At 43.0% G+C, this 24,555-nt stretch overlaps 1 protein-coding gene across 1 annotated transcript; it reads left to right on the top strand.

The window, feature by feature from the left end:
* The first annotated feature begins 150 nt into the window (after nucleotides 1-150).
* On the top strand, nucleotides 151-24,249 carry LOC144511731 (ciliary microtubule-associated protein 3-like). The gene is made up of 6 exons (XM_078241955.1): nucleotides 151-178; nucleotides 4,226-4,365; nucleotides 5,689-5,781; nucleotides 9,718-9,854; nucleotides 21,075-21,192; nucleotides 24,168-24,249. The coding sequence occupies exons 1-6, from the start codon at nucleotides 160-162 to the stop codon at nucleotides 24,234-24,236; spliced, it is 576 nt and encodes a 191-aa protein (XP_078098081.1). The 5' UTR covers nucleotides 151-159; the 3' UTR covers nucleotides 24,237-24,249.
* Nucleotides 24,250-24,555: the final 306 nt, after the last annotated feature.

Genomic DNA, 24,555 nt, shown 5'->3' with positions numbered 1-24,555 from the left:
GGAGAGGAATGGGAGGGGAGAGGGAGAGGAGGGGAAGGGAGAGAATTCATGTTCTTGTTACTGAAACAGGTTGGGCTGGAAAACCGGAGCGCATGCGTGCTGCTGGCGGTTCCATGAAAACACTGGGTAACCCTAGCAACGGAAGTAACAACTCTCGGCATGGTGCCGCTATGGACAGGTGAGCTGGTCAAAGTGATACACCCGCGGCTGCTGCACAGACAGGGGGACATCATGGCAGACAGCAGGAGCAGCAGTGAGTGTCGGTGCAGGGTTTCGGTACAATGAAGGTTTAATTTGGTGAAAGGTTTGCTGCGACATGTCTGCGGGACATTGAGGAGCTGGGAAACCTATAGTTTGCTGATAAGTGTTGACTGGAATTTAATCATCCTTCCAGGGTCGATTCAAATGAATCAATTCTTTGTTTATAATTTTGGGAGTGCTGGATTTTGCGCTGGTGGGGTTTGTTAAGCAATATCACTGACAGAATCTTCTGAGTACAGGAGCCAGTGGCCCATCGAATCAGTACTAGCCCTTTGAAACAGCTAATGGATTAGTACCACTTTTTCTCCATTTAAAAAAATATAATTTGGAAGCACATATTCAATTCACCATTGAAAGTTACCATTGAGTCAGCTTCCGCCATTCTTTCAGGCAATGTTGAATTAGGAGCAGCAGTCGGCAATTCAACCCCTCAAACCTGCTCCACCATTCAATACAATCATGACAGATCCTATTTTGGCCTCATCTCCTTTTTGTCCACTCCCCATAACCCTTCATCCCACTACTAATTAAAAACCTACCTATCTCCACCTTAAATTTGTTTAGTGTTCTGGCGTCCACTCCACTCTGGGTTAGAGAATTCCACAGATTCATGACCCTTTACGTGAAGTAATCCCTCACTTCTGTTTTAAATCTGCCACCCCTTTGCCTAAAACTATGGCCTCTCATTCTAGAATGTCCAACAAGGGGAAACATCTGCTCTACCCTATCTTGTCAATTGCCTTTAGCATTGTGTATACCTCAATTAGATCTCCCCTCATTCTTCTAAATGCGAGAGGATATAGTCCTAAACTGCTCAATCTCCCTTCATCCCAGGAATCAATCTGTGTTCTGATTCCCATTAATTCAAAATAATCACACTTTTTAGACTCAAAATGCTGTGCATTTCTTACAGATCTCTATGTGGCTGGTGGGCTGATACATTGTCACACCAGCCTGACTACAATGGAGCAATAAATGTGGCAACTTGGACATGTCTTAACATTTAATTCCTAGGTCTTTGTGAATAATATAGCAACACAATAAAGTTATTTATTTATTAGTCACAAGTAGGCTTACATTAACAATGCAATTAAGTTACCGTGAAAATCCCCTAGTCGCCACACTCCGACGTCTATTCGGGTACACTGAGGGAGAATTTATCATGGCCAATTCACTTAACCTGCATATCTTTAGACTGTGTGAGGAAACTGGAGCGCCCGGAGGAAACCCACGCAGACACGGGGAGAATGTGCAAACTCCACACAGACTGTGACCCAAGCCAGGAATCAAACCCGGGTCTCTTTCGCTATGAGGCAGCAGTGCTAACCAATGTGCCACTACAATATGGCTCTTAATAAAATAAAATGCATTACCTTTATATATCAATACAACTGTTCAAAACATTAACCTTTTCTAAACTAAAGAAGAGGAGGTCTTCTGGTGCAGTGGGTTGTGTCCGAGCCTTTGAATCAGAAACTCCGGGTCCGAGTCCTACCCCTGGACTTGATGGCAAGGAGGGTGTGTTCATAATGTGGTCCAACAGGTTGAGTATCATAACATAAAGGCAAGTTACTGCGGATGCTGAAATCTGTAACAAAAACAGAAAATGTTGGAAAATCTCAGCAGGTCTAGCAGCATCTGTGGAGAGGGAATAAAGCTAATGTCTCGAGTCAGGATGACCCATCATCAGAATATCAACCTGCAAATCCTTCCAAACATGCAATTGGCTGATGTTAAGAGCGGGAGAGACACCTGGTCAGCCACACTTGGTATTGAGTCGGTGCCCCTCAAGCTATAAGACCTTGGCGAAAGACTAGCGACCAGTTCCGGGAATTTCTAGCTCAGGAAACAGATAAAAGTCTGCCTTAGTGAACCATAGGTACGGGAAGATAATTAGAATGAAAACTAAAGATTAATAATTGAATTTTATAATTATAACAATTGAATTTTATAATTAAACTGTATGCCATAAGACCATAAGACATGGGAGCAGAATTAGGCCACTCGGCCCATCGGGTCTGCTTTGCCATTCAATCATGGCTGATATTTTTCTCATCCCCACTCTCCTGCCTTTTCTCCATAACCCCTGATCCTCTTATTAATCAAGAACCCATCTCTGTCTTAAAGAAACTCAATGACTTGGCCTCCACAGCCTTCTGCAGCAAAGACTTCCACAGATTCACCACTCTCTGGCTGAAGAAATTCCTCCCTTAAAGGATCGTCCCTTTAGCTTGAGGTTGTGCCCTCTGGTTCTAATTTTTTCTACTAGTAGAAACATCCTCTCCACGTCCACTCTATCCAGGCCTCGCAGTATCCTGTCAGTTTCAATAAGATCCCCCCTCATCCTTTTAAACTCCAATGATTACAGACCCAGTGTCCTCAACCATTCCTTATACGACAAGTTCTTCATTCATGCCTTTCGAGAGTATTAAAAAGCTTGTGGTTTTCTCAAAATATTATTCACAGAATCATGCAGGTGGTAAAATGTTGTCCCACTTCTTTTGAACTAAAGCAGTACCCAGCCAGTCTTTGGCTGGCTGGGTACTGCACTATGATTCTGTAACATGCAGATCAACCACTAACTGACTGAATTGCAAGACAAGCTGAAGGGGCTGAATGGCTTTCTCCTGTTCCTACCAGGATGAGAACTTTCAGTATAGTGCTGAGGGGTCTAGCAGTCTCTGTAGGTTAGTGGAGATAGGGTGAGCATTGTGGGATAGGATATAGACAGCTAACTAATTTCTCGATGGTAATTTTAAGTTAAAAAAATCCCTGAATTTTCTAATGCTCAGGCTGAGTGTTAGTTTTGGGCACCTAGTATTGGCATCAAACATCTGGTCAGGTAAAATAGTGAAGTGAAATGCTTCCTACACTCTACTTCAACCATTTGCCTTAGTCTAAACCATGGAAACACATCACTCCTGTCTCAGTCTGACACCAACATGCTGTTCCCTGGCCACTCTGTGTCTGGCTGTAAAATTAATTCCAAATTAAAGACAGTTTGTTTTTTGTGCTGTGGGCCCCTGTGCCCTCAGCAAGAACTGTTTCCCTAGGTGGAGAATTTAAAAACCAGGGGACATAGATTCAAGATAAGTGGCAGAAGGGGTAGAGGGGACATGAAGAAGAACTTTTTAATGGAAAGGGTAGTGTGTGTTTGGAATTCACTGCCCAAGTTGGTGGTGGAGGCAGAGACCATTAACTCATAAAAAAGTATCTGGATCTGCACCTTAGTGCTGTGAACTTCAGAGCTATAGGCCAGGTGCAAAAAGGTGGGATTAGAAAGGGCATCTGGGTATCATTGGGCTGACATGGACAAGATGGGCCAAATTGCCTCCTTCTGTACTGTATCTTTTCTATGGTCCTGTGGACTAGCCCATCTATAAATATGTGAAAAATTTATGGTAGATTGACAATATTATGTTTAGTTTTGGTTCATTTGGTAGCACTGTCACATCTGAGTCAGAAGTCTGTGGATTCAGGATCCAGAGATTAGAGCACAATAAGCCAGGCTGATGCTCCAGTTTGGTGCTGAGGGAGAACTGGAAGTCACGTCCTTTGCATGAGGCATGAAACTATTCTCCCAGGTAAAATATCCCATTCAAAGAGGAGCAGGGGAGTTATCACTGATGTCCTGGACAAATTTATCCATCAATGAGTGTCACTAAAAAATAATCATCTGGTCAGTATTCCTACACAGTTTTCTCTGCATAAATGTTTCCTGTATTAAACGGTAACTATACTTCAGAAGTACTTCATTGGCTGTAAGGTACTTTGGGATATTCTGGGGTTGTGAAGGTGCAATATAAATGCTATATAAATACCAGTAACTCATTGTTAATATGAAGAGAAGGTGCTAAAATAATTCAGAAATTTCATTTCATTGATGTGAACTGGTAACTGGAAGTAATTGCTGTTTCTGAACATTAGAGTCTATTGGATCATGTTTTCTCTTGAATTTTGTTAGTGAAAAAGAAGCATTTACCAACAGATGTTCCCGATCGAAAGATGTTTCCACTTCACTGGGCCCCAGACAGACATGGAAATGAATTTCCCCCAATAAGAGGAACACCAAATTGTGGACCTGGACGCTATGACACTTATCTTGTATGCATGAAGCTATTATTTTATTTCATCAGTTGTGATACATTGAGAGAATAAATGTAATTGTGAGAATTATCGTAAATTTAAATGTTCGCATTCTATACTTACAACTGCTGGAAAATGGAGATGGGTTTAATGATAATAGTCAAAGTACCCTCTTTTCTGCCAGTCATATGGAATGCTTTTAGCTAGAATAAAAGGTGATGCTTCTTTAATATATAAGGTAAGCTGGCAGGGGGCTGGAGAAGACTTGGTTAATGATTGAAGCAGATTATAGTGGGTAATGTGACATTTTCATGTTAGGTTAAATCCCTAATCTAAAACCCACAACTCAGCCCTTAATCAGTCTGTACATATACAACACCGGGTGCAATATATTGAAAGCACATGCGCAAAGAGCAAAGTTTCACAAAACTAATTTTTTGAGAAAATAAATGAATAAAGTTGTGAGTGCTTATGCATGAACTTCCTTTGGCTGCTTTGTACAGAAATGTTGGAAATACTTGAATATTCCTCTTGTCTGCTTTTACAAGACAAAAGCATAAACACATTATTAGAATCTGTTAATTGGAGATATTAACACAAGTAATCCTTGCAACTTATTTTCAACATTATTACACAGAGTGACCAGAGGAAGTCTCATCCCCATAATCTATGAATTTCAAAATTACTTCTTATTAATATATTGAAGAGTACGCTGGTCTTTAAAGACGATGGACAAATCTTTGAAGATTATTGCAAAGGCCTTTGACTCTTCATACTTGCCAAGGCGTGAACAAATTTGGACTTGTTAAAACATTTTATATTATTAAAAATGTCAGCAATTGCACTATGTTTGGAATCCAAGTCATTGTCATATTGCCATATCCTGTTGTTTTGTTTGTTCGTTCATCGATGTGAGCATTGCTGGCAAAGTCAGCCCATTACTAATTACCTTGGCGGAGTTAGTAGTGGCAAATGAATGGCTTACTAGGCCATTTCAGAAGACAGTTCAAAGTCAACTACATTGCTATGGGTTTAGAGTCACAAATTGGGCAGGTTGGATAAGGTTAGCAGATTCCTTTCTGTAAAGAACAACAGTGAACCATTTAGGTGTTTCCAACAACCTGGTAGTTCCTTCGTCACTATTACCAGCTGCTAGTTTTTTATTCCAGGCTTATTTAAGTCACTAACTTTAAATTCCCGTGATGTGATTTAAACTCTCCTTTTCAGATTATTAGTCCAGGCGTCTTCTGGTGTATTAATCCAGTAACATAATTATTATGCTACCGCATCTGAGTACAGTATTCACTTCAGTTGGTCTCTGATTTACATTTTGTTTTGCAGAAAGACAGTTTGACTGATAACCTAGAAAGGAAACCAGAGAGTAAAATAGGATATGTGCTAGGAGCAAGGACAGCAAATCGATTTATGCCTGAGGTATGCTACGAATTAGGAGTAAAAATAATAAATGTGTATATGGTACAATCTGGTTAAGAACCAGTAAACTTTGTTAAAATAAATGAAATTTGAAATCCCAGGTATTTACTACAAGAATACTGCCACAGGATTCCATTGTTTTACACAAACAGAATAATTTTTATTATACAAGGGTCAACAAAGCAAACAGTCAATACTATCTATCTTATATCTAACGCCAAGAATTAACACGAGGTAAACATGCATTAGCAGGCAAACTGCAGTCAAACACAAACCACAAACTGTGCACCAAATGGCAGTCACAACCAAGACAGCAACCCACCCAGATTTAAGTGATCATTGCGAGTTTGAAGTCCTTCTACCTCTAATTTCCTCATAGGGATTTCAGCTCCTCTCTTTTGAGGATTTAGTGTCTGATTTTCCTTCAACAACAGCTCCAACTCAGCCTGCCCTAATGACTGCATGCTTCCTATTTGCTCAATCTCTTCTCCTGTGACTGTGTCCTACTGGATTTACAAGGCTGCACCCTTGAACGGGTATTTCTTTGGTCTCATTGAGTTGTTGATTCTTCATCTTCAGTGAGCTGACACTACTCCCCGATTGCACCAATTTAACAAAAGCCATTGCTCCCAGGCTTCTCTGAGTCTCAACTCCCTGTGGTGTAATTAACTACTGCCTTTCAGCCACGTGCTCGCCCCACAGCTGCTCTGAGAATCAAGCTGCTGCGCTCCCGTGGTTTCTCCAGCCTGGACTTAAGTTGTCATGTTGACTTGTTTTTGTGCCCCAAAACCCTGGACACCCGATCAACTTTTTGCGCCATCTCCCCACATTCCATGGTCACTTCTTCACTCCCTCTCCAAGTGTGCTACTGATTGAAATCCGAAAACTGAGCATATGGTGGCATAGCCCCCTGCCATGCTCTGCGCTTGTGTCAGAGCCCTGGGCAAGCTGGGAGTTGTAGTCCTCGGTCTCCACCCAGAAAACACACAGCGCAAATTCAAATAAAGAGAGATTTCCTCATAATTTTTGTAATATCTATTTTATTGGCCGTTATACAATCTGACAACAAACCTTTATAAGAAAGGGTGGAAGATGGTTGGCTCAGAGGGTGACAACATTCAACCCTAACATTCAACCAAAGAAAATTTGAAGCCATCTCTCACTCATGATGATAGTGGACCATTGCTTAAAAAAGTTTTTATGGTTTACATACTGCCCATCCTGCTATTGAGGCTGATGCTGTGTGTTGGAGTGGTTTAGCTACTGATTGTCTCCTTTCTCCTTAGTTGATCTCATTTGCACCTCTCTGAGGTCAGAAAACTGCTACAAAGGGTATCTCTCATCCTGTGTCCTGCCACTCAATGGCATGTTGTACTCCTACACCAAGGGGAAATTTAACCATGGCCAATTCATCTAACCCGCACATCTTTGGACTGTGGGATAAAACCAGAGCACCCGGAGAAAACCCATGCAGACACAGGGAGAACATGCAAACTTCACACAGAAGTCACCCAAAGCTGGGATTGAACCTGGAGCTATGAGGCAGCAGTGCTAACCACTGTGCCACCGTGCCACTTACCTGATCAATATCCTTTTTAGTGCATCCTTACGTATGTCCATATGAACAAGGAGTAGTAGTAGGCCACTCTGCCCCTCAAGCCTGCTCTCCCATTAAATAGGATCATGGCTGATCTGACAGTAACTTCAACTCCACATTCCTGCCTACCCTCAATAACCTTTCACCCCCTTGCTTATCATGAATAGATCCAGCTCTATAAAATATTCGAAGACTTTGCTTTCACTGACTTTTGAAAGAGAGAGTTCCAAAGACTTACAACCCTCTGAGAGAAGAAAATTCTCCTTATCCCTGTCTTCAATGGGCGACCCCTGATTTTTGAATAGTGACCTTCAGTTCTAGATTCCTCCACAAGGGGAAACATCCTCTCCACATCCACCCTCTCAAGACCTCTCAGGATCTTAAAGGTTTTAATCAAGTCGTCATTTACTTTTCTAAACTCCACTGGATACAAGCCTGGCCTGTCCAACCTTTCCTCATAATATAGCCCACCCATTCCAGGTATTAGTCGAATAAAGCTTCTCTGAATTGCTTCCAAAGCATTTATATTCTTCCTAAAATAAGGAGACCAATACCAGTACACAGTACTCCAGATGTGTCTCACCAATCCTTTGTTTAACTAAAGCATAAGTACCCTACTTTTGTATCCAATTCCCTAATTACTTGCTGTATCTGTATACTAATGATTCATGCACTAGAACATCCAGATCCCTTTGCATCTCAGAGTTCTGCAATCTTTCATTTTTTAAATCATATGCCTTTTTTATTCTTCCTGCCAAAATGGACAATTTGGGTGGAAGTTAACCAAAAGAAAGTCATGGGGGGAATTTTCCCATCTTGCCCGCCATGGGAATTATAGTGGGCGGGAGGAGGTGGACCATGCAAAGGTCTGTTGACCTCAGGTGGATTTTCCAGTTTTGGGGTGAGTGCGGCCGGAAAATCCTGTTCATAAAGTCTATAAGCTGGTATGTTCCACACCTGTTGTTAGCACTGCAATTTTCTCACACTCTATTTGACAGCAGGGAGATTTGCATCAGTAAGGGAGGGGTGGGGGAGAAGGGGGGGTGGAGGGGGAGGGACGGGCGGTGGGGAGAGAGCTTAAGCTCGCTGGGGAAACTGGCTTCAGAGTGTTTTGGTGCCATTGCACAGGGTGCCCCGATCTCTCAGTGAACTGAGAGACCTCCTTTCACCACCCTCATCCCCCTCACCCTCGCCAACGCCACCACCACGGATATCGGGTCTCCCCCAACCCATCACCAGTGGCATGTTCCCTCCCACATCAACATTTGTCGCCAGTACTGGGGCATCAGGACCCTCCCGATGAGTCCACTGGCAGACCCCCTACAGTCTCCCCTTGCAAAACCCCACCCTTTGCCCCCTTGCAGCGCCCCTGTAGCAAAGTCCATCACCCTTCCAGAGGCCCCACCTGCAAAGCCCCTCCAGCTGCAAACCCCCCTTTGCATAACCCCCACCTTGTTGAGCCCCTCCCCTACATAAGCCCTCATTATTGTGCACCCTGGTTATAGCCCCACCCACACTGGCTCCACACTCATGGGGCCCACCCACAGGGCACAACCCCACTTAGGCCACATCCCACACAGGCCACACACCCCTGGCACTGCCCTGGCACATTATGGTGCCCAACCAGGCACTGCCAGTGTGCTAGGTAGGCAGTGCCAGGGTGCTAGATGAGCAGTGCCAGGGTGCCAGCTGGAAACTGCTAAGATGCTAGGTAGGCAGTGCCAGGCTAGCTCTGCCCGATGGGCACTGCTCACCCCAGCATAGCCATCATGCCTGGTTTCTACTGGTGGAGACCAGTGGTGCTTCTTACATGCGTGAGGTCAGGCTGGTGAGGGGGTAAGTGTCTGGGAGGGCCGAAAAAGCCATCCTGAACGTGCTAATCGATCCTAATCAAGTTGCCTTTGCACCCAGAAAGGGTGTCCAGCAGGAACTGGATTTTTGGCCTTGCACGCAATCTCACCAGCTCACTGCACTGATCGACCAGAAACATTCCAATTGCCAGAGCTTTGCCCACTCACTGAACCTATCTATATCCTTTTGCAGTCTCTATATGTTCTTTTCATAACTTACTGTCCTACCTATTTTTGAGTCATCAACTACTTGTAACTTATCTAATCAATGTTTATTCATTCTTCACCTATAATGTTTTTACACTTTTACCCACATTACGGTTTTCTCTGTATCATTTCTTCTGTCTCTTTCTTGTGGTTATTTCATTCTCTTTATTTTCATTTGGTCTTCTCCTACCTCCTTCCTTCTTGTCTTTACTCTTCATTTGTCTGTGCTGCCATTTTGTGAAATGTATTTCTGTTGTTTTTTTTTCAACCTGCTCTCAACAGCTGAGTACATCGCCTGGTCCAGCACTATATCAGAGAAAATTTGGAAAAGATCAGATTTTCAAACCATCAAGTGCCCCATTTGGTTCTACAACTCCAAGGACTAGACCGATTTCATTGAATAAATTGGTGGTTCCCGGGTATGTAAAACTATCAAAAGATAGAATGATGCTTACTAGCTACTGACCTTTTCATTTCCCATCTGCTTTCCTATTCTTAAAATGTTTTCCAAATCTTCTGTCATCTCCAGATACAATGGCGTCATTCACTCCCTCACATTCTTCATTCTCTGTAAACCCTAGCTTATTGCAGACTCTACAACTTGCGTACTGTACCACACCAGGTCCTGCTCACCTATCATCCCTGTCCTTCCTGACTTACATCGGTTTCTGGCACTTCAGTGCATTTAAAGGTTTTATCCCCAAGTTTAAATATCCTCCATTGCCTCTTCCCTCCCTGGATTGGATTTTACGAGGGGCTGTATTCCCTATGCCCTCCTCCCTGACTGAAAAATCAGTCATCAGCCAGCCCACCTAAAGTTTGGCTTGCCCCACAGTCATTTGATGCCGGGAGCAGCCTCAATTGTTCAGGGTAAGGCTTCCACCCCTGCCTGGGAGGAATTCCCAGTCTTTGAGAACTGCTGGCTCTGGTTACCAGCCTGGTTACCAGCTCTTGAAGTCCTAACAGTATCAGGTTTGTGTGACAACCATTGCTGGTGCAACAGACAGTCCCAAAGAGGAAGTGATGAAGTTCGGACTTCAAGGTAATTGAGGCAGTGAGGGGAACCTGCTTTGAGAGGCTGGGGATAGGTTGGGGATGTAGGGTGAGGTATGGGTGGGAAATAGTTAAAGGGGGTATGAACTTTTGAGGAAATCCCCTCCTCCCCATCAAATGAAGACCCCTCCTTTTTCCCCTCAGCAGCCCACACAATGAAAGCTGCTGGGCTTCCACCTTCTCCTAATGTAGGTAAAATAGAGGTGGAGGTAGAATGAGACCCTTAAGTGGCCTTTAATTGTCCATTTAAGGCCCTCAGAAAGCCCAAAGCTTTCCTCGGTTACCATAAATTGAGGGAACAGGTCAGGGGTGTGCAGGAAGGCAATGGGAAAGCCACATGCTTTATTTTATGAACAACCATTCTCCCCCACCCCCCACCTCTCCCCTCCCCATCACCAGCTTGAAATATGCCGGTGGGGTCTGTAAAGTCCAACCCTCTATCTCTGTAATCTTTTCTAGCTTGATAGCCTCTCAAATCCTCTGTTCCTCTGATTCTGATCTCTTGTACACCACTCCTCACCTTCACTCCCACCAATGGTGGCCATGCCTTCTGTCATGGTCTAGAATTTTCTCCCTAAAACATCTGCCTCACTATCTCACTCTCCCTCTGCTTCCTCCCGCATAAAGCCTATCTCTGTGGCCACATTTCTGATCACCCCTTCCAATACCTTAGTCTTTGGCTCAGTATCCAAGTGTTTGATTATGCCTTCTGTACCTTGGCTGTTTTTCTTTGTTTAAGGTGCTGCCTAAATGCAAATTACTGTTTTCACCTTACTGGTTCTTTCTATGTATCAGGGTATGTCTACTTTATTATTCTTCCCATGAAATATGATAATTATACCTACATTTTAGCCACAGTCAGCTTGTGTAAGTTTATGGATAAATCTTAAAAGAAGCTTTTTCTCTGTGATAACAAATCTTCCCTAGTTGATATTTGATGGAGAGGTGATACTGAGCAAGCTGGTTTCTAGAAGGCTACCAGGACTTTAGTTTTCTTACCGCCTATTGGAGAAGTGCTGATTCCTCATCTGCGTCACCTGCCTGTTTAGATTAGGGGAACTTTCTCCATAGCATCCTCCTCCAGAACATTGTCTGGTTGGGGTTTGGTTGGTGGCTGGTGGTAAATGTGGGGTAGGAGCTCTGTTACTCTTAGCGACAAGGTTGCCAGATTGAATCTTAAGCCTAAAGTAATGCACTTCTTCAAGTTGTCAATACCAGAATTTCCCCATGGACCATTTACTTGAGAAAGATGAATGAATTACTTTGTCATTTATTCTAATGTGTAAGGTTAGACCTTTCACTAGTACCAGCTATCAATATATAGCAAGAAACATTTTAGCTGCAGGTAAGTGCTAGTTGCTCCAACAAGCTTGTTTTCAATCTCACCTGTTCAACATTTCTATGATATCCCCCAATCCTTCCCTCACTGGAACTTAGTCTCTTGAACATTTTTCTGCAGTGATTTTCATTTGCACAGTAATTATTTGTTAAATTCACCATAGAAAGTTAGGTTTAGTCATTGAAAGTGAAGTAACTGCTGAACAATTTAATATTTATTCATGACTGCTAATCAATCCCTCTTGCCTAGAAAATAATCAATTTCAAGTGTGGAGACTCATTCCTTTACATTGTGAATTGTAAAACTGTCCTTTTTAATTATTTCGTTTTTCCTTTTCTGCTTTTTTTCCCTTAATCCAATCCTTTTTCGCTCTCCTTATTCCTCCTTCTGTATCTCATTTGACATTGAATGCATTCCGTTTATTCACAAATTCACCCTCCTTCTCAGATCTTCCTGTTTATTTGTCAATTTATTGATGATGGAGATACTCTATTTCTTCTGTTGTTTGCCAAGGTCCCACATGCACTGGTTCTCTATTCCTCTCACCCACTCTAACTTGTCTCCGTCTGAACTTACTGCGCTTCGCTTTCTCAGGTCCAACCCTGACTTTGTTGTCAAACCCACCAACAAGATTGGTGCTGTAGTTGTCTGGCGTACTGACCTCTACCTCACAGAGGCTGAGCGCCAACTCTCAGACATTTCGTCCTGGGTTTGCCTATCACTTTATGGGGTATTTGGAACATTCCTTGTTCCAATCCTACTCTGACCCCCTCCCACAACTCTTTTACCTGTACATCGATCTCATCTGGACCTGGAAAAATTTATCAATTTCACCTACACATGGTCCTTCTCTCACACTTTCCCTCCCTTCCCTGACCTCTCTGTCTCCATTTCTGGTGATAGACTGTCCACTATATCCATTACAAGTCCACTGACTCCCACAGCTACCTTGACAACAGCTCTTCACACCCCACATTCTGTAAGGCCTCCATCCCATTCTCTCAGTTCCTCCGCCTCTGTTGCATCTGTTCCGATGATGCCACTTTCCAAAATGGCACTGCTGACATGTTTTCTTTCTTCCTTAATCATGATTTCCCATCGACTATAGGTGACAGGGCTCTCAACTGTTTCCGACCCATCTCCAGTGCCACTTCTTTCACCTCGTCCCCTCCCTCCCAGAAGCCTCTTGTCCTCACTTTTCACCCCACCAGACTCCGCATTCAAAGGATCATCCTCTGTCATTTCCGCCAACACCAACATGATGCCACTACCAAACACATCTTCTCCTCACCTCCCTGTCAGCATTCCGCAGGGACCATTCCTCCTGGACACCCTGTTCTACTCCTTCACCAAACCTAACACCTCACCCCCTTCTCATGGCACCTTCCCTTGCAAGTGCAGAAGGTGCAACACCTGCCCTTTTACCTCCTGCCTGATCCAAGCACCTAAACACTCTTTTCAAATGAAGCAGTGCTTCACATGCACCTCCTTTAATTTGGTCTATTGCATTTGCCACTCCCAATGCAGTCTACTCTACATTGTAGAGATTAAACACAGACTGGGTGATCACTTTGCAGAACACCTTTGGTTTGTCCGCAAGCAGGATCCAGACCTTCCTGTCGCTTGCCATTTTAACACACCATTCTGCTCTCATGTTCACATGTCTATCCTTGGCCAGCTGCAATGTTCCAGTGAAGCCCAACGCAAATTGGAGGAACAGCATCTCATCTTCCGATTAAGCACAGCCTTCTGGACTTAACATTGAGTTCAACAATTTCAGACTGTCAACTCTCTCCTCCACCATCACCCCATTCCCATCCATATTTTCTTTTTCATTTCTTCCATTTATTCATTTTACCATTTCCCTTTTCTTTACTCCGCTTTCCATCTTTTTTCCTTTACTATTGTCTCGTCTGCCCCACCCCATCTCACTTGGGTCATCTATTACGTTTTCCAGGTTGTCCTTTGTCACACTGCTTACCTTTGTTTTGCCATCAACACAGTCTGATCTCTTAATGTGTCACTAATAGCCATGATCGCCACCATCCACATTCCCTTTGTCTTTTTGCCCATGACATCTTTGTCAATCTCTCTCTTGCCTCCATCTATCATTGGCCGTCTATCCAGCTTCTACTGCTCCACCCCTCACCCCCACCTTCCTCCTACAGCAGTATAAATCTCATCCTATTTCCAGTTGTCTTCAACTCTGACGAAGGGTCAGCCAGACCCGAAACGTTGGCTCTATTCTCTCTCCACAGATGCTGTCAGACCTACTGAGATTTTCCAGCATTTTCTGTTTTTGTCCCCGATGCACTGTTGCTTTAACCGCCTTTACCGCCTCATACTTTCAACAATGTTGCAGACAAAAAAAAGAGTAAAACCTAAACACACGCGAACAAGTTTAAGTAACAGGACAGCCCCTGAGATGACCTGCTCCAGCAAAAGAGTGGCCTCTTTACGATATGAAATAAATAAGTAGTATCACAACACCAGGTTAAAGTCCAACAGGTTTATTTGGTAGCATGAGCTTTCGGAGCGTTGCCCCTCACCTGATGAAGGGGCAACGCTCCGAAAGCTCATGCTACCAAATAAACCTGTTGGACTTTAACCTGGTGTTGTGATACCACTTACTGTGCCGACCCCAGTCCAACGCCGGCAACTCCACACCAACATGAAATAAGGAAGCAGGGGAAGTGAAATACAGATATTGGCCACTGGATGGCATGTGTGTGTGTGTCTGGTCTGTGTGTAAGTGCATGGTAAATTCTTAGTTTGTCTATAATCCCCAAAGAACAGATGTTGATTTGTTATGGTGTATCCCAGGTTTACTTCTGTGAAGTATCACAATCAGGAGCAGTGCCATTATTTATGTCTATCACCAAGGAGCTCTGTGTGCTTTCTCTGTGTGTTTGTTAGCTCCATTTTTTTTCAGAACTCCCTTTGCCATCAGTCATGACCCAGAAAAAATAGACATGCACTTATAATATAGCGTTTTTCACAACTTTTGGACATTTCAAAGAGCTTATAGCCAATTTACTACTTTTGAATTGTAATCATTGCTGTAAAATATAGGAGACACAGCAATCAAATTTGCATGCAGAAAACTGCCACCAAGAGCAATGTGATAATGATCTGTTTTTTTGATGTTGGTTGAGGGATAAATATTGACTGGGATACCAGAGATAACTCCCCTGCTCTGGGTGGCATGGTGACACAATGGTTAGCACTGCAGCCTCACAGCGCCAAGGACCCGGGTTCAATTCCCAGCTTGAGTCACTGTCTGTGAGCATGTTCTCCCTGTGTCTGCATGGGTTTCCTCCGGGTGCTCCTGTTTCCTCCCACAATCTGAAAGACATGCTGGTTAGGTGCATTGACCATGTTAAATTCTCCCTCAGTGTCCCCGAACAGGCGCTGGAGTGTAGCGACTAGGGGATTTTTACAGTAACTTCATTGCAGTGTTAATGTAAACCTAGTTGTGATACTAATAAATAAACTTAAAAACTTTACAAAATCTTGGCATGGGACCTTTAACATCCACCCAAGTCAGCTGATGGGCCCTCAGTGTCATGTCACATCTGAATTCTCCAGCCGTTCACACTGGCGGGATTCTCCAGTCCCGCCAGCAGCACAGACCCGCCTGCGGGTTTCCTGCCAACATGGGGTGACATCAGTGGGAGTTCCCGTTGACAGCGGTGGGACCAGAGAATCCTGCTGCGAGCAAACAATGCGCCACCTCCTGCCGGCAGGAAACACATGGCTGGAAGACCGGAGAACTTTGCCTGCTATCTCTGACAGTGCAGCACCGCCTCCATGTGGCACTGAAGTGTTTGCCTTGATTTTTATGCACAAGACCTGATGTGGGAAAGTGATAAGAAACAATTAATTAAGGCATTAAGCAGCAATGATTTCTAAAGGTTACACTGAGGGGAGAGGGTCTCAATCAGAGGACAGGTCCCTTAAGTGGACCTGGGCCCTATCATGAGTACTGCTGAATTTTTCCTATTTTCCATGTGTCATACTTATTTGTGATAATTTTGGGGTTTTTATTTGGTATCAATAACATCAATAACTCAAACATTCAAGACATTGGTGGAAAGGCTTCCCTCACCTTTTGAGAATAAACCAAAAGTTTTACATTGTATCTGGTTTACTTTGCAGTTCAAAATTGATTCTTTGTTCAGTGCTAACGGAGAATGCTTCAGTTCCTTGGGTGACTTACCTCAGGGCAAAATTTTCAGCTGTTACTTGAATAATAGGCCAGCAACTGTTCCTGGTTTTATGAGCAAAGGGGGAATCTGTGTGAACAAAGAAAATCACAGCACAGGAACAGGCCCTTCGGCTCTCCAAGCCTGCACCGATCATGCTGCCTGACTTAACTAAAACCCCCTACCCTTTCGGGGACCATATCCCTCCATTCCTATCCTATTCATGTGCTTTAAACTTCTAGAAAAAATGTATAAGAATATTTAATAAGAGATCATAGAATCTCTACAGTGCAGAAGGAGGCCAGTCGGCCCATCTAGCCTGCACGGACAACAGTCCCCCCCCCGGTTATTCCCATAACCTCATGTGTTTATCCTGCTAATCCCCCTGATAATAAGAGTCAATTTTAGCATGGCCAATCAACCTAACTCACACATCTTTGGACTGTGCGAGAAAACTGGAGCATCTGGAGGAAATCCATGCAGACACGGGGAAAGCGTGCAAACTCCCCACAGTCACCCAAGGCTGGGATTAAACCCTGGTCCCTGACATTGTGAGGCAGCAGTGCTGACCACTGTGCCACCGTGTCGTGATGGTAAGACAGCTACACTGAATACAATCAATGGTCAGACTAGCTTTGAAAATTAAAAGCTATTGAATGATCTGTACAATATCATTCCGGAGTCACTACAAAATTTGTCAAGTTCACAACGCAGCTACAGAAAATGAAAACTGCCTATTGTCTCAATGAGAAGTTCAAATGGTGACACGTAAGTTGAGAGCAAAGATCAAATGATGTAAACTGTGATCTAAATCCAAGATGACATTACAGAAACACATCACTCCCATGAATAAAAAATTAAAAATCCCCATGGTGTCTCAAAAATATATCTCTTGTAAGTCTTCAAATGTTTTAAGTCTTCAAAGTGCAACTAGGGATGGGCAATAAATGCGGACCCAGCCAATGACACACATGTCCCGTAAAAGAATTTTAAAAAAAGATGAAGTAAATTCTATAATATAATGGTAGTTTCTTGGAATTAGTGAATTGCTTATTTGCTTGTGACTTTTGTTCTAGTGATAATGATGAACAATCTATTTATTCCATGTTGTTTGTGTGTGATACTAAATATTAACGTTTCTGATATAAAAAGTGGAAGTTTATGAACATGCAAATTAGGAGCAGTAAGCTACTCAATCTCTCGAACCTGCTTCGCCATTCAATAAGATCATGGCTGATCTGATTTTAATCTCAATTCCTTATTCTTGCCTACCCCCAATAACCTGAAACCCCCTTGCTTATCAAGAATATATCTCACTTGCCTTAAAAAATATTCAAAGACTCTGCCTCCACTGCCTTTTGAGGAAGAAAATTCCAAAGGCCCACAACCAGATGACAATTCATCAGTGGAAAAATAACAGTCTAGTTTAATTCAGTAATCCTCTGTTAAAGTTTATTTATTAGTCATAAGTAAGGCTTACATTAACATTGCAATGAAGTTACTGTGAAATTCCCCGAGTCACCACACTCCAACACCTGTTCGGGTCAATGCACCTAACCAGTCCGAATGCAAGAGGAAACTGGAGCACCTGGAGGAAACCCACGCAGACATAGGGAGAACACGCAAACTCTACACAGACAGTGACCCAAGCTGGGAATCGAATCTGGGTCTCTGGTGTTGTGAAGCAGCAGTGCTAACCATTGTGCTACTGTGTCGCCCCCGGCTGGCTTACTCCAGATTCAAGTCTCAGACAGAAACTATGAAATCTGGTCCAGAAGCCACTGACTGGAGTTATGTACCTGTCTTCTGCATAACTCTTGATCAGAGATTTAGTGTAGTTGTTTGTTTTATAATGCAGCCAGATGTCAGGAATGGGGGAATTGACTCTTTGCTAACGTTGAAAACATTCAAAATTCATTTGACTTGCTGGGCAACTTTATAAGCTTAGCATTGCTGTGGACATCTGTGAGGTGTGAAACCATCTTCTACTGCTTCCTGGAGTTGCTTCCATTTTAGTTTTAGTGGAATTAAAAGTCATGAGCCAGATCCAAGTCCATTTTAGAACATAGAAAATTACGGCGCAGTACAGGCCCTTCGGCCCTCGATGTTGCGCCGACTAATGGAACCAATCTAAAGCCCCTCTAATCTAGAATTGTATTCTAGCAATGGTGTCATAAAGTGATTGCATGATCATCGCTTCTGTACCTGAAAACCTTATCTTTGGAGGGGAACTATTTTTAATATACTCAGATTTCATACTCAGACTTATGAATTATATTTCTGTTAAATGGCTCCTCTCAGTTTGTCAGATCAATATTTCCCGAATGTTGATGCGAACAAAGAACAAAGAAAATTACAGCACAGGAACAGGCCCTTCGGCCCTCCAAGCCTGCACCGACCATGCTGCCCGACTTAACTAAAACCCACGACCCTTCCGGGGACCATATCCCTCTATTCCCATCCTATTCATGTACTTGTCAAGACGCCCCTTAAAAGTCACTACTGTATCCGCTTCCACTACCTTCCCCGGCAACGAATTCCAGGCACCCACTACTCGCTGTGTAAAAAATCTGCCTCGTACATCTCCTTTAAACCTTGCCCCTTGCACCTTAAACCTATGCCCCCTCTTAATTGACTCTTCCACCCTGGGAAAAAGCTTCTGACTATCCACTCTGTCCATGCCTCTCATAATCTTGTAGACTTCTATCAGGTCTCCCCTCAACCTCCGTCGCTCCAGTGAGAACAAACCAAGTTTCTCCAATCTCTCCTCATAGCTAATGCCCTCCATACCAGGCAACATCCTGGTAAATCTTTTCTGTACCCTCTCCAAAGCCTCCACATCCTTCTGGTGGTGTGGCGACCAGAATTGAACACTATATTCCAAGTGCGACCTAACTAAGGTTCTATAAAGCTGCTTCATGACTTGCTAATTTTTAAACTCAATACCCCGGCCGATGAAGGCAAGCATGCTATATGCCTTCTTGACTACCTTCTCCACTTGCATTGCCACTTTCAGTGGCCTGTGTACCTGTACACCCAGATCCCTTTGCCTATCAATATTCTTAAGGGTTCTGCCATTTACTGTATATTTCCTATCTGTATTAGACCTTCCAAAATGCATTACCTCACATTTGTCCGGATTAAACTCCATCTGCCATCTCTCCGCTCAAGTCTCCAACTGATCTATATCCTGCTGTATCCTCTCATGTTCCTCATCGCCATCCACAAATCCACCAACCTTTGTGTCATCCGCAAACTTACAAATCAATCCAGTTACATTTTCCTCCAAATCATTTATATATATTACAAACAGCAAAGGTCCCAGCACTGATCCCTGAGAAACACCACTTGTCACAGCCCTCCATTCAGAAATGCATCCTTCCACTGCTACCCTCTGTCTTCTTTGACCGAGCCAGTTTTGTATCCATCTTGCCAGCTCACCTCTGATCCCATGCGACTTCACCTTCTGCACCAGTCTACCATGAGGGACCTTGTCAAAGGCCTTACTGAAGTCCATGTAGGCAACATCCACTGCCCTACCCTCATCAATCATCTTCATCACTTCCTCGAAAAACCCGATCAAGTTTGTGAGACATGACCTCCCCTTCACATGTGGTTAGAACAAAATACCTGATACAGCCAATGAGGAGGGGCAAAAATGATTCCCTCCGAGTCTGACTGTAACAGGCTTTTGGTGAGGATGAATGTATTACCTAATTGTGCTTAACCAGATAAATTCTTGAGTTTCAAACAAAAAGGGGTTCATTTTTATTCAGTTAAAAACTCACCCAGATAAAGATGTTGAAAAGATAGACCTGTGTCTGACTTTCGCAATACACTTCCCCACACAAGCACACAGAATTACAAGCTATACAATAGGAAGTTTTTTTTGGGTAAAAATTAAATTCACTGCTGAAAGATAAAATATTTCAGAGTTCACTGTTTATGAGTCCTTTGCTAGTATCTGTGGCTGTGGGAGTTCTTTCTCCACATTGGCCCTGAGATTCCAGGAGTTGAAGCCCATCTAAAACTGAAATTGCCAGAGATTATTTATTTTAAAAAATGTAATCTCTCTTTTCCAAAATCGATGATTTTTGCACCTGAGGTTCTTTCAATTAAAAATTCTTTATCTCTATGCTGAATTTTAACTCAAATAGAGAAAGAGCCTTAAATTGATATTATTACTGCCCCACTGACAGTTCCCACCACACCGCCTCCCACCCCGCCCCCCCCCACCACTCCTTAGCAGCTTATGTGCTGTATTAAAATACATTTCAAAAATGATTATTCCAGTCACATGACCTCACTTGCCAAAATGATTTGAGAAGGTATTTTCTAAATTGATGTCTGCATAGATCATGGTTTTTGTTTCATGGCTGAGGTGATTATTCTGTAAAGTCCCAGCCATTAACTTTGGAATATCCATTATTCATCTTGAAGAGATAGGAAGAACACCTTTCCATGTAGCTATTGCCCTAATAGGCGTTCTGTTTTCACTTAAGGTAGCCATATATGAATGCAAATGTGAGGCCCAATACAATTTCAGTTCATCTTTTGAAGTAATTCTTTACATCAGAAGATGTAAAATTCCATGAAGATGTTGTGATATATCTGAATTGTAATTAATATTGGAACTTTCCAGAACTAGTTAACTTTCAGCATCAGGCATCAGGTGACTTGTGGTAGCCATCTTACATCAGCGTCTTTTCTTATTTTCAAAAACTCCTTTTTAAACAGTTTAATATATGTTTGATCAGCTGGTGAAATTACAGATTAATATCACTCGTGCACAGGTCCCATCATTGTGACATACCTAACAGGAAACACTGAGAGCTCTACAATCCAAATGCAAACCAAGCAAGGTAATGGAAACATGAAAATAATTTTACTTTTAAAAAATAGCCTTGTGTTTTGGTTGAACTGCAGCTTTTTTTAAAATTCCAGGTTTACTGCAATCCACAGAATTTAATCATTCCTTTTTAAATTGATGTTAGATTCATCTATGCAACCAGGACTAAAAGGAAAATTTTGTGTATTTGTAGCCCTGGTACATATGAGCCTAATGAACAAAGGAACAGGCAGGTCACATGGCCGATGAAGTTTGGTTCTCCAGACTGGAATTTGGTTCCTGCTCCAAAAAGGCGAACATTGAGAATTGAGGTACGCCTACCACATCAATAGGAATGTCCTTTGAACTGAGTCACTAGTGGTTCAAATACTACAGGAGAGTTGTTTGTATCTTTGTGAATTAAAAAAAAACAAAGAAATATCATTTAAAAATGCTGGTAACTTTTCAGTAACTCAGAGTAGAAGCGTAATACTCTTGAGATAATGTGCAACGCTTTCCTGATAGTTTCACCAGTGATACACCAGCAAAACATTACTGAGCCATGCAGATCAGGAAATTGAGCTTGATCCTGTGCTAGGTTGATTGACCATTGAACAAAGAGCAAAGAACAGAGAAATGGCAGATGGAATTAAATCCGGACAAATGTGAGGTGATGCATTTTTGAAGGTCTAATACAGGATCATAGAAATCATAGAAACCCTACAGTACAGAAAGAGGCCATTCGGCCTATCAAGTCTGCAGCGACCACAATCCCGCCCAAGCCCTACCCCCATATCCCTATATATTTACCTACTAATCCCTCTAACCTACACATCTCAGGACACTAAGGGCAATTTTTAGCATGACCAATCAACCTAACCCGCACATCTTTGGACTGTGGGAGGAAACCGGAGCACCCGGAGGAAACCCATGCAGACACGAGGAGAATGTGCAAACTCCACACAGACAGTGACCCAAGCCGGGAATCGAACCCAGGTCCCTGGAGCTGTGAAGCAGCAGTGCTAACCACTGTGCTGCCATGCCGCCCACGGATGGAAGTATACAGTAAATGGCAGAACCCTTAGGGTACAAGAACAGGCCCTTTGGCTCACCAAGACTGTGCCAACACATGACGCTTTTCTAAACTAAAGACCTTTTGCCTCTATGCAGTCCATATCCCTCTATTCCCTGCCTATTCATCTGTCTGTCAAGATGCCTCTTAAACATTGCTATTGTATCTGCTTTAACTATCTCCTCTGGCAGCACATTCCATGCATTTACCTCTGTGTAAAAAATTTCCTCTCACATCTCCGTTAAACTTTCCCTCTTTTACTGTAAACCTATGCCCCCTAGTAATTGACATTTCTACCTTGGAAAAAAGTCTCCAACGATCCATGCCTCTCATAATTTTGTAAACTTCTATCAGGTCGCCCCTCAGCCATGTTTGTCCAATCTCTCCTCATAGCTAATACCCTCCAAACCAGGCAACATCCTGGTAAATCTTTTTGGTACCTTCCCCAAAGCCTCTATATCATTCTGGTAATCTGGCAAGCAGAACTGTACACAATATTCCAAATGTGGCCTAACTAAAATTCTATATAGCTGCAACATGACTTGTCAATTTTTATTCCCTATGCCCTGACCAATGAAGGCAAGCATGTCATATACCTTCTTGACCACCTTATCCACTTGTGTTGCCACTTTCAGGGAACTTTGGACCTGTACGCCTAGATTCTCTGCGCGTTAATGCTTCTAAGGGTTTTACTTCTAAGGTTTCTGCCATTCGCTGTATACTTCTCTCCTATACTAGACCTTCCAAAATGAATCACCTTGCATTTGTCTGGGTTAGATTTTATCTGCTATTTCTCCACCTAAGTCTCCAGCCTATCTATATCCTGCGATATCCTCTGGCAATCCTTCTCACGATCTGCAGCTTCCTCAATTCTTGTGTCATCCGCCAACTTACTAATCAGACCACCTGCATTCTCCTCCAAATCATTTATATATATTACTAACAACAGGGGTCTCAGTACTGATCCCTGCAGAACACCACTGATCACAGAGCTCCAGTCAGCAAAACACCATTCCACAGCTACTCTGTCACTTATGACCAAGCCAGTTCTGTATTCATTAACCAGCTCACTGCGGACCCCATGCGACTTCACCTTCTGTATCAGCCTGCCACAAGGGACCTTGTCAAAAGCCTTGCTAAAGTCCATGTAGACCACATCTACCACCCTGCCCTCATCAATCATCTTTGTCATTTGCTCAAAAATCTCAGTCATGTTTGTGAGACACGACCTCCCCGACACAAAGCCATGCCGCCTATTGCTAATAAGTTCATATCTTTCCAAATGTGAGTAAATCCTGTCCCTAAGAATCTTCTCCAGTAATTTGCCTAATACTGATGTAAGGCTCACCGGCCTGTAATTTCCCGGATTATCCCTGTTGCCCTTCTGAAACAAAGGAACAATATTGGCTATTCTACTGACCCCTGGGACCTCTCCTGTGACTAAAGAGGATACAAAGATTTCATACAAGGCCCCGGCAATTTCCTCCCTCACCTCCCTCAGTACTCTAGGATAGATCCCATCAGGTCCTGGGGGCTTGTCTACCTTAATGCATGTGGCATGGTGGCACAGTGGATAGCACTGCTGCCTCACAGCACCAGGGGCCCGGGTTCAATTCGAGCCTCGGGTCACTGTCCGTGTGGAGTTTGCACATTCTCCCCATGTCTTTGTGGGTTTCCTCCAGGTGCTCCGGTTTCCTCCCACAGTCCAAAGATGTGCGAGTTAGGTTGATTGGCTATGCTAAATTATCCCTAGTGTCAGGGGGATTAGCAGGGTAAATATGTGAGGTTACGGAATTACCCAGGGTGGGATTGTGGTTGGTGCAGACTCGATGGGCTGAATGGCTTCCTTCTGCACTGTAGGGATTCTATGAATGCTTTTCATAATACTGGTAAGGAATTCATAATACCCTTTTTTTAACGACATCTAGAATATCAAAGTGATGCTATGACTGTCTTCACACACCTGGTCAAGGAAAACAAGAAAACAGTTGCGGTTTCCTTTCATGATCACTGTCCTGTTAGAAAATTGTGTGCATGGATGTCAGATAAGGATTAAGCTCAGCTGCTACATGCCCATAGTCAGGTAATTTGCGAATGCTGTCTAAACTCACACAACAATGACCATTTCGGCAAGGTACCAGCTATGTCCAATACCTAAATCGGAGCTTTCAGAAGTGGCGAAAGAAAACAAGCACTTTTTAAAAATACACACTTAAAGAATTGTTTTATTTTTAGCTTGCCAGTGACAAGGAATTTCGGAAACACAGGAACAGAGTGGCATATTTCAGTTTGTACTTCACCTGATAAATTGAAAGACGGGGATGTTAAATACAATTCCCATCCCTCCAAGTGCCAGTCAACACTATGCCAATAACATGACTTTAGTACCTTTTTTGAAGATGCAAATATTGAGTACTGGATGGAGTCCTTTATGTATATGTGATTATTGCTTTTCTCAACTTTGTACTCTGTAATTGTGTATCAGCGTCATGTATCTTATTAAACAAATTCAACATTGCGAATAAATGAATTTGTATCTTTCATTGTTAAATGTATTTTGTTTGCACCATTTCAGAGTGAAATGTCTCAGTGACCAGTAGTATGAAAAATAGAATGACCTTAC

This window comes from Mustelus asterias, chromosome 25 (genome assembly GCF_964213995.1).
Source record: "Mustelus asterias chromosome 25, sMusAst1.hap1.1, whole genome shotgun sequence".
NCBI classification, from domain to species: domain Eukaryota; kingdom Metazoa; phylum Chordata; class Chondrichthyes; order Carcharhiniformes; family Triakidae; genus Mustelus; species Mustelus asterias.
The sequence above is the reverse complement of the archived record's forward strand: the minus strand, read 5'-3'. Positions and strand labels throughout refer to the sequence as shown.

Coding starts and splice junctions, on each gene's coding strand:
- LOC144511731 (XM_078241955.1), top strand. Junction 4,366..5,688: donor GACGCTATGACACTTATCTT/GTATGCATGAAG, acceptor TTTGTTTTGCAG/AAAGACAGTTTGACTGATAA. Junction 9,855..21,074: donor AATAAATTGGTGGTTCCCGG/GTATGTAAAACT, acceptor GTGTATTTGTAG/CCCTGGTACATATGAGCCTA.